The sequence below is a fragment of the Pteropus medius genome, unplaced genomic scaffold, assembly GCF_902729225.1.
Source record: "Pteropus medius unplaced genomic scaffold, Ma_sr-lr_union100, whole genome shotgun sequence".
Classification (NCBI taxonomy): Eukaryota; Metazoa; Chordata; class Mammalia; order Chiroptera; family Pteropodidae; genus Pteropus; species Pteropus medius.
In genome coordinates this window covers 3,844,773-3,857,689 of record NW_024346667.1, presented here as the reverse complement: position 1 = coordinate 3,857,689, position 12,917 = coordinate 3,844,773, and the positions used below count along the sequence as shown (strand labels likewise).

The 12,917-nt window shown below is 38.1% G+C and overlaps 2 protein-coding genes across 20 annotated transcripts in view; one reads left to right on the top strand and one right to left on the bottom strand.

Moving 5' to 3' along the window:
* The window catches only part of INTS9 (integrator complex subunit 9), an 81,686-nt gene extending 80,162 nt beyond the window's left edge, over positions 1–1,524 (bottom strand). The window contains exon 1 of one of the 4 annotated variants that reach the window (XM_039875866.1): positions 1,216–1,524. Coding sequence is in view for 1 of the 4 variants with exons in the window: in XM_039875867.1 (XP_039731801.1) it covers positions 1,216–1,224 (9 nt within the window). In the remaining 3 variants the exon portion in view is untranslated. Of the gene's footprint in view, positions 1–406; positions 502–1,215 lie in introns of those variants that run through there. The other 3 variants (XM_039875867.1, XM_039875868.1, XM_039875865.1) reach the window with 3 other exon arrangements.
* A 192-nt stretch (positions 1,525–1,716) lies between these two features.
* The window catches only part of HMBOX1 (homeobox containing 1), a 151,050-nt gene continuing 139,849 nt past the window's right edge, over positions 1,717–12,917 (top strand). For 7 of the 16 annotated variants that reach the window (XR_005655638.1, XM_039875872.1, XM_039875882.1 and 4 more), the window contains exon 1: positions 1,717–2,023. The gene's annotated coding sequence lies outside the window, so the exon portion shown is untranslated. Of the gene's footprint in view, positions 2,024–2,057; positions 2,364–12,917 lie in introns of those variants that run through there. The other 9 variants (XR_005655636.1, XM_039875875.1, XM_039875877.1 and 6 more) reach the window with 2 other exon arrangements.

Sequence of the window (12,917 nt, the reverse complement as noted above, 5' to 3'; positions counted from 1 at the left end):
TTTACTGATCAGCACCCTCCTTACATTAATGGCTTCAAATGGAGACAGTTTGTAGTTGAATCTACTTTTAATACTTTGAATTCTCAGAAAACAGCTGACACTTTGCTAAGTATATATACCTGTAGCATGGTAATTACCAAAGGTAGAATGAGAGGGATGTGTGTACTTTTTCCATTTATAGAAATGGAAAATGAAAATCTTTTGTTTTTGTATTAAAATTACAGAAAGTAAAACTTGACATTTGGCTGCAGGAACATGATTTTAAAAAGAACAGCATATCTCACATGATTTTCTATTCTCCTGATTATGCTATTACTAATTCCACACAGCTGGAATAAACTACTTAGGTCTGTGTGCACAATGACAGTAAAATAGCTCAAAATAAAGCAAGGTCTGAGAAACTTACCTATATATACACCAAGCCAGGTGTTTGAGTTTTGTGAAGCAAAGACTCCAGGTATACTGGCATATTCCATCTAACCTTGGCTCATAAAGTCCCTACAGCCCTGGGCTGTAATGTCTTTTTTTTTTTTAATTTTAAGATCTAATTGGTTTTTTTAAGCAATTCATAAATCAGATGGTACCCCCGCTAGCAACTAGAAGGGCGCTTCCGACTGTAACGTCTTAACTCTTCTCAGCCCATCCATAATCCCATCCGGCATTTAAGACTGAAATCCTCCAAGCGCACTAACCTCGACCTTCTCTGAATTTCAAGTGCAATTAGGAGTCTATAATGGAAAATTTAATAATTACACTCTGCTCAATATTTTCTACTTTTTGCTCATAAGTAACCAAAGCCTTCTCAACAACGGTAAGGAGGAACGCTAATAAAGTGCCACTGCATGGAAATAAGTTAACCTATTATGACACTCACGTGGCAGCTGAGAAACAAGTCAAACCTAGTTCATAAAGCCCAACCTTAGTTCGTCGGTGAAGAAATGTTACAGTCAACCTCTCATCTAACAAGGGGACCCACCAGGGATGTATAAGATCTCTTGGAAGTTGCGTGTGAGGGTTGGGGGACTGGAGAGGGTAGGGAGGTGTGATTTTTAACCCCTTCAATAACAAACAGCAGCTTTCCTTAATCCACCCCACTTTCCAGTTCCCCAATTGCCAGCCCTTTTTCGCGACGGTTCCCTTCCCAAGGTGGAAACGACGGCGTCCAAAAAGGATACGGTATAACCATTGCCCTCTGACCTAGGAGCGGAGACTCACCAGTTTCATACTGGACTTTTGGTTGTTCAACACCAGTCAATCGACTCCTCAAACCCAGAAACTGTCTTCCGGTTCAAGCTCCGCCACTCGCTCGCGGAGAGCATTGCGGGACATGCAGTCTTTCTTCTCTACGCCCCCTTCCCGGGGCATCACGGAAAATGTAGTCAACCCTCCGTGCATCATGGGAACTGTAGTTATCTTTCCTTTTCCTCCCTCTCCACTCTAAATGCCTCCTTCTGTCCGCTCAAATTCATCTCCGCCGCCAATTTATCCTCCCTCTCCACCCCAGTATGATCTCATGTCCCCAGTCTGGGCCTGGGACCTGTGGTATTCTGGGATGTGTAGTTCTCACGGCTCTGGCGCCCCTTTCCCCCTCCTCCCTGTGGGAAAGTGGATGGGCGCGGGACTTGCCGGGAGCTGTAGTTCCCTTGGGACTCTGGATGCCGAGTCCCGCCCTTTCACTCGGGGGACGCAGGAACTACAACTCCCAGGGCCGCCTGGTGGCAGCAGGTGGGAGCAGGGCTGTTGATATCAATATGGCGGTTGTCAGCCAGACAAAGACAGTCAGTCTGATGTGATTGAGACAAGGGAGGTTTTCAGGGGGAGACTGGGAGATAGGGGCCTCCCCTCCCCCTTCTCCTCTTCCTGAGCGGACCTCAACCCCTCCCCAGTCCCTTCCGGACGCGCGCCCCACGCGGAAGACACCCCTCCCCCTCCCGCTTTCCCCTCCTCCCCATCTCAGCCCGTCGTACTGGGACGTTGGGGAGGGGGCTGTGCCGCGCGGAGAGAACTCAGCAACCATTCCGAGGTGAGTCGAACGGTTTTCGAGCCGGACTACCTCAAGTCTCTTTACTCACGTCTTTCTTTTCACTTTTTTTTTTTTGGAGGGTTTTTGGGGAGAAAGTGAGTGGGCTGCGGATGGGTCTCTTAAGCGGCCGGATTGAGAGAAGAGAGGAAGCAGGGGTCTTCCGAGTGGGTGACCCGGACGCAGGGTATGGGGTGGGGCAGTTCGTGGGAGGCGGTAATTGAAAGGCGTCGGCTGCTCCCTAACTCTTTTCTCCTCGTCTCCTCCACTATGGGCGGAAGGTTTGAATCCTGGAGGTGGGGTCTCCTGTTTGGAGTTTGGGAAACTGTAAGGCGTATTGGAGGTGTGTGGGTTTGGGGGTGTTTAACTGTGTTTTAAACTGTGTGACGTGTACTTGTTTGATATGTTAGTCTTGAATAAATGTCTAGAGATAGGAAGTTAGATAGCTGGAGTCATAGCTTTTAACTGGGCCTGGGCAGGGAAGCGTGCGTGGGGTCCTGGTGCTGGACCTTTGGGCTGGCGACGTGGTGCTGGGTAGCTGGGTAGCTGGGGTTAGCAACTCGTTCGTGTCCCGTTGCCCGATCACACTTCTCCTCCTCGCCTCCGCCCCCTCCCCCGGACACATCTCCGCCCCGAACTCCGGGCAGGAGAATTGTAGAGATGAGATAGTGTAGAGATGGATTTTTGCATCCTTAAGTCGGTAGATAAGGTGGGAAAGGAAAAGTGTTCTTAATATTTTATTCCGGAACTGTGTTTTGGTTACACTGTTGGGGCTACTTTGAAAGGTGTCCTCCACCCACCCTCACCCCGAAACAGCAGGTAGAGGTATCTCATCGTCTTCGTGTTAGATTAAAGATTACTTAAGATTCGGCGACGTGGGTTGGGGTCAGGGAGTGCTGACATGCGTATGTATCTCCGTGTCTACTAAAGACTCAGAATGACTGTTGTGTATCTTGAGATAGGGTGACTTTTTTTCATAGTAGGAAAAACTGTTGGAAATTATTTGGAGGCGGGGGGAGTAGCTGAAAGGCGCTGTTTGTATTTTTCTTCTACTCCACCCTGTTCTGTCTCGCATTTGTCTGAAAGCTGGTATGGAAGAGTAAGGAAGCATTGGGTGAGTGAAGAGAAGAATGCAGTTGGCATTAAAGATACCGTACTATATAAAGTTGAATGTAAAGTGATTGCTTTTTAAATTTACCCTGAAGCTTTAAAAGCCCTCATGTTTCGTATAGGCTAGAGTGATGTGACTAGTTCACTTCCCTGGGATCCTGCAGGTATAGAGACTTCTGCCTTCCTTCCTTCCTTCCCTTCTTCCTTCCTTCAGTCCTTCCTTCCTTTCTTGGCATGGTACATTTCTCTTCCAGGTTGGACATAATACCTCTTGTGCCTATTTAGTTTGTACTAATATGGTTGTGCTTTTTGTGGTTTTGTGTGTAAAATACATCATTAGTTGACAAGGATCTGCGTTTGTTATTTTTCTTTTAGCCACAGGTAATTATCACATCAAATTAGTGTGCTTTGCATTAAACTTACTTTAAAATTGCACAACTAGGTTGTAGATTAGTTGAATTGTGTGCATAAGTCAAGTTTGGAAAATTTGAAATCTGATTTTTTTTCAAGTTTCAGTTAGGATTATAAAAGGAAGAGAATTGCAACATCCCATGTTTCTTACATTCTTCGGTATTTAATAACATTAAGCCAAGAGAATTTAAGATCATATATTTTGTACTTCAGTCTGAAATAGAAGTTTTTTAATAATCCTCATGTGACAGATTCCTAGTGTAATGGACTTTTAAATAACTAAAGGAATTGGCACAATTTCTTTTAAACTGTTAAGAAGTTAGTGTGTCTACGTATTTGGCTCCAAACATATCAATTCTCGAACCTATTGGTAAAGGACCACAGAGTCCATAAAAACTGAAAGTCACATAGATATAGTATGTAATTTTATAGTATGTTTTGTAACCTTTAATGTGAAATTTCTCAGTTGATCATTCACATAGACGAGCTGACTATAAAAGCATGAGGTAGCATATATATTTTGATTGACCCGAATAGAAAAAAAATTGATGTGTCCTCTAAATTTCAAAATTAGAATATAGGATATGTTGATACAAAGCCGAGCCTTTAGTTTGTTATAGATTAAAGGTTCCAGAATTTTTTGTTTTAACCTTTTATCTTAATCTGAAACATTACTTTGTAAAAACTGGAGAAAAATCCTGAATAACTACACGGCAGGTTTTTGGTGGGGGAGGGGCTTAAAGTAATTTTGTTAGACATAGAGTATTAAAATGTTCAGTGATTATTTCAGAAATAAAAACGAAATGTTTGTTAAGAGTTGAAAAAGTATGAATATTTTTTTTTCCACACCTGTAACTAAGATTTTGTTTTGGTTTTTTCTTCTTCTATGGAAATGCAAAGTTACTGGAAAAAGCTTTCATTAAACTCTTTCTCACTAGTAGTCTGGTTAAAATCATTACAAGTAAATCAGATATATTCCTTGCATTCTTTGGGATGATTCTGTTGGAATTTAGCACTGAGCATTAAAATGATGTAAAGCCTTTACTGCGGGTTAAAGCATAAAACATTCTCAGCATGTGGAAGTCATATGGTTTACGAAAAAAGTAGAAAATTAGGGCATTGGTACCTGTCCAGCTTAAGATTTCATCTTGTAACTGTGAAAGACACATTTATTTTAATATGATTGCTCTGAAAAATGTTGCCTGTATTATGGGAAGTTGAAAATCCAAACTGTTTTTAACCAATTTGTTGCTAGTTTAGTGTACTGCATATGGTGAAAATACTGTGGTTGCAGATGTGCATCAGGGAGCCTTTAAGGGTCAGCTTTATGTTGAATGTCTTTAGTGAGGCTTCATTTTTACTGCTGTACTAATTCAGCCTTGAGTGAAGCATCACTAATAGAAACTTAATAGCTCAGTATTGGTAAGTTACAAACAGTATTGCAACATATGTTTCTTTGGTTCATCATTTAAAAAAATAGAAGTAGCCAATTTATGGCAACTTTTGTAGCAAGCATTAATTGTAATGGCATTGCTTGTTTCAGTAGGGGTTGAACACGTTGAAAATATTTATGCCTAATTTATTCATTTTGGGTCTTTTATATATTATATTCAGTCTATCTCACCTTTAATGTTTCAGACAGCTTCATGTTTCCTGTAAAACCATGTTTGCTTTTTCCGTTCATTTTATTGCAGCTCTTGTTTCTATTATTTTTATATGCAGATCTTTAAACTTGAATTATTTCTTTTGGGAATTAGAAATTTATCTTACAATGTCATATTCATAAATGTAAGTTGCATACCACTCAACTTTTAAAAAATATGAACATATACAGATAAAGATGCTCAGTGAAAATGTGTTGGCTTTGTTTTGTGAACCTGCTTTATTTAGATTTTTTTGGCTCCAGAATTAATTTAAAAGCTCCCTTTGCTATTTGGCTGGATTTTTCTCTTAACTGCTGGCTTTTACTTCTCAATTTAGTAGAACTTTAATTTCTAAACAGTGAAGAGTGGAAATCCTAGCTTGTCAAGAGTGTTATAATTGTACATTCACATAGGCACTCACACATGTAAAGTACCTTTATGTTTGCTTATGTATGAAATTGGTATAGACCTATGCAACTCATAAAAAAGGAATCTGAACCACAAATAACGGGAGACTAAGGAGTGGCTCAGGCTAGAAATCAAAGAATAACCACCACCACATGCTGTCAAACTTACAAAAGCTATGGAGATTTTCATTATCATTGTAAACCATTACTTTAACAGATTCTGCCAAAATCTAATTCTCTCAAAATGGAAGCTACTGATATTGAAAGTTTCTCAAAATAATATTAAGTAATATGTGACTTGGATTCCTCAGTGCAGTTATCCCCCCAGTTGACCCTTACTGGTCTTAGGGCCCATCATAAGTATAAAGATTTTTCCGAGTGATTATTTGACATAAAATTTTTAGTTAGAGTCTATTTAAACATAATCCCGTGCTTTAGATGGCTTGTTTTTCTTGATCTTAGATGAAACAAGTTGGAAATTTACTATAACATGGTCTTGGACACTTTCCAAGAGCATCTAGTTACTGGAAGTCCCTGGCTTTTTTACTCGTACAATGGTAATAAAGTTGAAGTTACAGTAAGTTTTTCCAATGATTATTATAATCTTAATGCAATATTTTATAGATCCTTGACTTGGGCTATAAGGATAGTGTTTGTTTTGTTTTGTTTGTTGCATTTACAAACAGAAGGAGAAAAAAGAACAATCTTTGATTTTGCTTTGAAATTATATTTTTACTTTTTTTTAAATACTAAAACAAGTGATTACAGACCCCTCCTTATAAGTGATAAAATTAGAATCAAATCTATTCAAAGGGCATTTAGATTTTTCTTGGAGTGCTGATTGTGATAATAATATTTACCAAATTCCACATACTGGGTATATTCTTTGTAGCTTCTCTGTCCGACTTATATCCAGTGGTTTATCAGTGGTCTACATGTGGTTTATCGAAAACACTTAATAGCTCTTTTTACTGTATGCATATTAAACAATTAGTGTGGAGTAGCCAAGTGGCAGTAAGTTTCATATGTGTAGTCACTTTTTTTCAAAGGGTAAAGTCAAATGCTGTGGCTATTGCTGAAATGCAGATGACTTTAGATTGAAACTGTGCTTTCAGATTTTGATAAAGTAGTAGTATGTTTAAAATATGAGCTAGGTTGGGCCTAGTCATTCAAGCTATGAAATCATTCTTATTCTCTCAATCCAATCATGAAGTCAGGTTGATTTTGCATCCTTTATATTTATCTATTCAATTCTTTTCATTTTGTTGCTATTCCCTTAATTCAGGCCTTCATCTTTTCTGGCTTACCACATCAGTCTCGGCTAATTTTTCTGCTTTCAGTGTTTTTCCTTAGTCATTCTTTGGCCCTACCTGAGCAATCTTGCTAAAATATAATTTGAATTTGATTTTCATCCATGCTCTGCCTTTAATTCTGCAATGGCTCCCTAACCTTTCAGACAAATTCTTACTGTCATTTCACCTGTGTCCAAATCCTGATTCTGCCACATACTAGCAGTGTGACCTTGGGCAAGTCATTTAATCTGTCTCTTCCTCAATTTCCTCATCTGTAGAATAGGAATAAATAGTCCGTCCTTCATAGGATTATTGTGTGTCCTTAGAATGCTTTTTGCATATCATAAATGTTAACTTATAATTATTGTGTTATGCCGAGTGTTTTACGTTTTGGTTCCTGCCTTATGTATTCCATCATTACTGATCCCAGACTCTTAGCCATGCCAAACTATTGGTGGGCCAAGCAAATACTCTTCAGTTTAGATAAGGAGGTTTGGGTATTAGTCTATGAGGATTGCATTTGTTAGTAGTGTCTTCAATTTAAAGAATTAATTTTGAATTTTAAAGCATATTGCTGTGTAAAGAATGATAGCATATCCTGTTGCTTTGGCTTTTTTCCCTCTGTCCCCAAATAAATAATAATACTAGTTAGCTTATTGCCTAATTCAGGCTACAGTTTAAAAAATCATTTTCTTAACTCTGTTAAAACATTTTTATGTTTCTAACCTAGATTTTCTCTTGCTAATCCAACTTTTCATATCTTCTCGCCTAACTTCACTAAAGATCTATTATTAATTTTGTGTAGTTTTTATTTTTTTTCACTTTTCCCCACAAATTTGAATTCTCACTCCATTTCAAGCAATGTGTTTTCTTTATATTACTTTTGGAACAATCAAATAGTTGCATTGCATGATCTGGAAGGCAATTCAGACAGACATTCTGTTTTGTTTACTTACTGATGTTTGTACTTGAGATTGGGTGGCTAGTTTATTTCCACCGCTTCAGTTGGTTTTCCAAAGTAGTAGATGGTACACATATGATGATTTGTATCTGTGTGTCATTCCTTTCAAAGAAGAGAAAGAATGTCCTGTTTTTACAAAACTGAGCCTCACAAGGATCAATGTTACCCAAAACTATTGTATAGGGGTAGCAGGATGATAACTAAGGTATCAGTTTAGACTTTAGAATGTACGATGTAATTTTTGTACGATGCATTATTATGACTATAGTTTGCAACCACTAATTTAGCCAGCATTTGACTTCACAGAACGTAATTGTTCATTGTGGAGAACTTGAAAGTAGCTATTCTGAATATTATCTTTATTTGGTTGAAAATGCATTTTTTTTTAGTCAAAGATGGCTTATATTTAGTTTTACATAGTAGCAGTTTAGAACCACTCAGGACAAGAATAGTTGCTGTATACTCTTAGGAAGACCTCTCTGAAAAGATGGCATGATCTTACTTATTTAGCATTCTGTATCAGTCAAGCTTTTCAATTTCAAGACATTTTCCTCCATAGGCGGTGGGTCTAAGGTTATATAAATTTCTTTGACTTTTTTTTCCTCAAAAAAGTTCCTTCCTTTATATAAAACATAATAATTTAAAAAATATTGTTTTATTCCTTAACATTTCAATGCATTATAGGCATGAAATGACCTGGTCTTCCCTAATGCAAGGAATTATTTAATGAATATGTTATTGATTACTTCCAATTTTAAGTTCCATTTTGTGAAATAATATGTTTAGTTGACAGCATGTTAACTAGGTGTTTTCACTCTGTTATTGACCGTGTAAATTTGTAAATATTACCTGGTTAGTTTTCAGTTTTCTAGTTTGCTAAACAGGGTATTTAGACTAATTTGTTTCTTATATATGGTATTTTTGTTAAGTAAACTCACGAGTTGTTTGTTTGCTTATTTACTTATTTTTAAATTTGAAATAATTAAAAATTCACAGGAAGTTGCAAAAATAGTAGAGAGGGCCCTGTACTTTTCTCTCAGTTTCCCCTAATGGTCATATCTTACATAACTTTAGTACAATACCAAACCAGGAAATTGACATTGGTACAGTGTGTATATAGTTCTGTGCCATTTAATATAATTATCACGTGTGAGTATTCTGTAACCACCACCACAATCTTGATACAGAACTAGTCTGTCACCACAGAGGTTGAATTATTCCCTACTTATTCATAAATTGTTGTATTGTCAGTATAACTAAGGAGAAAGATACCAATTATTGGATCAGTAATTTCACTCTTGCCTTTTTTAGTAGTTCAGAAATTCTTTTGGCACAGCTTGAAAGTTTTTATGGAAAATTCCAATTAAACTTTCTCATTTTGAGAAGTTATGTTATGGCATGAATGATTCTAAGACCCACGGAGCCAATTGAGATGAATTATGAGCCTTTATTAGCCGGCCCGCAACTGACTCTCTACCATCCAGGCTTAGGGGAGATCAGCTCCAGGGTTTGAGAGTGAGGCAGTTATAAAGCCTAGAACAAGCAAGCAGATTACAGAAGCAGAAGTTAGCCATTAGCACAATACATCACCTAGTACCACACCCTAGTTAACAAGTAAGTGAATTACGGAAGCAGACATTGGCCATCATCATATCTTATACAATACACCTCCTAAACCACACCCAAGCAAGTAGGACAACTTCTGGTATCTAAAGATATTTCTTCCCTGTAGTTGACTTAGCTAGTTGGCTCACTTGAAAATTTTCCACCCTTAACAGTTAAAAATTGGCAAGCCTTCCTTGAGGACTTACAATATTAGTACCCATTTAGTACTAATAAGTACCCAAAAGTTAACACTAGCTTTGGAAATTTCTGTAAATAAAATGTGAAATGTTTAAATGAATTCAAGGCTTAAATGATATATTTCTTGCCAGGGAGGAAGTATGGTAGAATCTGTTTAGATAACCAAAATTATAGTTATTTTGACATGAATTTTGGTCTTTGGTCTTTGACAGTGTTGAAGCACTTCTTAGATCAATTAATTGTGAGCTCATGTGGTAGTTTTATTTTGGATTTGTTGTAAGGGAACTTGCTTCAGTGTCAGTTCAAAGATGATTTTCAGAGAAAATATCTTGAGAGGAAAAAAAAGGGGGGGAGGGTTCTTGGTATTATTGTTAGTCTAGGTACGAGAAAGGACCATCCGATTAAAGGCTAGTTATAGGGCAGATTACATACTTTACCTCCTTTTTATCAGCCGTATGTGTTATAAAGCCTGTCTTCAAAGGTGAGGCTATTAATCCAACATATTAGTGATTATTACAGACATCTAACAACAAAGGTCTGCTTTAAATAGCCAACAAGGTATTTTCAATATAATATATTAACAAAAAAGATACATCACGTGGTTTTTGTCTCCTCCAGGTGTGAGACAATTTATTTGTCAACACTGATAATTTACTTTGAAAAGGCCAATTAAATTTTAATTTGTTTTATTGACCAGAATACGATAAATTTTGATGTTACTTCTTGATAAGTCAGATTCATATTTAGAGAGCTTTTTGGCTACTTGAGATTTTACTTTCTTCGTGGTACAATTTTTTTTCCTCTTTGGATTTATCTGTTGCCAGCTTTTTATTTATCTTGATGCACATTCTTTAAAAAAATAATGCTTTAGTCAGAAATTGTGTTGCTTCAAGGAGAGGTTGTTGTAGGGATCCAGCTGTTTTGGGTTGATAAAGAATGACCAGAACCTTGTGTGAATGGTAGAACTGTCAGGAATCTTGAGAAGCTAGTCTCTCATTTTGGGGACATATGGTTTCTTGTCTTGCCTTGTTTTTCCACGTATGCTTCATCTGCCTTTCTCACTTCTCCCTTCCACTTCTCTTTGCCTTGCTATAGTTTTTCACAGTTTCTTTTTCTCCATAACTTTGACTTGCAGGTGGATTTGGTTTGCTGTGGTGCTGACTTGAACTGCTCTTTCCTTCAACCGAAGCTTACGTGTTAGTGGCGACAGTTTGTTTCCTTTAGTTCAGTTGGCCAGAGAGAAATCTGAATGCATAGCATGACCATGAGTCTATTTCTATTCCATGACCTTGGCGGATAAGGCACAGGGGGATGTCATCTTTTATATGAGGCTAATGCTTTTGGGTTCTCTACATGAGAATTCTTTTGCAGGGGTCCAGCAGGGCATACTCAGTTAAACATGTCAAGTCTAGCAGTGCATGTTCAGGTACTCTGTGGAATACAAAGATGAGTTGGATGTAATCCTTTTCTTCAAAGATCAAATAATTTGCATGAAATGGCAAAAGTCTCCCAGTATAATTTAGTGTTAGTTTTTATGTTAGTCATTTCTGGTTTTGTGCAACCAGAAGGATGACAAAGTGAGACTACAGAACTAGCCAAGGTTAAGGAAAGAGAACCAGAGGTAGCAGTGGAAACATAGATATTCCATCTATAATTTGAGGCACAGATCTGCTAAAGCATGAAAGTACCTGGAAGCCATTCTTTCAAGATCCTAGTTTTGGGTACCAAGGAGCATCCCTGGTTCAATAAAGAGGCTCTTTTTCGTTCTACCTCATACCAAGTAGACAACGTTTGGCCACCGTTTGTCCCATTGTCAGGGTCCATAGACGTCTTAGAAAAACTCACTTTTTCACTAGTCCAGAAACTGAACCATTCTCATAGACACTGTCTATATGGTGGCAGCTATTCTCTTAGAAAATGTCTTTCATTCTGGACAAGGTTTTACAGTTATCAGGACAAAGACAGGACACGTGTGCCCTCTTACTTTAGAGGCAACACAAATTCAGATGGTGAGTAGTAATGAGTATGTTCTCCAAAGATCTGGCAACATAAGAATTGATATATTGAGTCAGTCCAGTGTTCAGTCAACACCATATGTTATATTTAACAGAAGCTCCATGATGTCAGGGAAAGGGATTGGAACTTGCTCTGCCCCATGTCATTATTGGAGTTGATAGAGATTTCAGGGCTACAAACTCCAAAGCCAAGTCTTGGTTATGTTACCAAACCGAGATTGAGATTTTCAGAAGTAAGCACAAGTCAAGCATAGGCACCTAAAGAACCTAGCAGATCCAAGTCAGATCACGGAGCCACAGGAGACAGACAGTAGGGGAGTCACAGAATTCTAACACTTAGGCTGCAGTAGAAGAAGGCAGTGCATCTCAACTTTTGTGCAAAAGAATTGCCTGGAAAAAGTGTAAAAATTTTGGTTTCCTGAATTCCACACTTAGATTCTTAAAATCTTAGATAGGCCCAGGAATATGCATCTTCCCATAAGCATAATAGGTAATTGATGTCTTTAGAACATTTGGAAAATGCACAGACATAGCATGATGATTGCTGCTGAAACCCTATGTACTTGGCTCTATGGTAGAGGGCTTGGTAATCTTAAACACCTGTTTGTAACTTGGAATATTCCCTCCTTGACACATGCCTGCATTTTTGCTGAACATCCTCTATAATTGCTTATGCTACTAAATTGTGCAATGGGTTATGTTTTGGTTAAACATGGCTATTTTTCTAAATGTTATACTTAAATGGTTAGTATTATGCCCCAAACATCAAGTCGATAATGGTTTATCATCAGTTAATTTTCTTAAACTTTTATATTTACATGTACCAACTCTTAAGGCAGTCTTCCCCACCCCTTCCTTGTCAATAAATTCTCCTTTATTCTGGTTTTCTGGATCTGTTTTCTTCCCCACTGTATGCACTTTTGGTATATCAACCATCTCTTGAGTCTTTGCCCTCACAAATTAATTCCTCACCTTTTTCTTTTAGGTCTGTCATTAATTTTTCTCAGTGACTTAATTAATCCTAGAATACTGAGCTGGTAGAGAACATGGAATTTGGAACTGTTGTGGCGCGATCAATTCTAAGACCCTCAGAGCCAATTGAGATGAATTATGAGCCTTTATTAACCAGCCTGCGACTGACTCTACCACGCAGGGTTAGGGGAGATCAGCCCTGAGCTCCCAAAAGAGGCATCTCATAAAGCCTAGAACCACACCCTGGTTTAACATCAAACAAGCAAAACAGATTAGCCACACC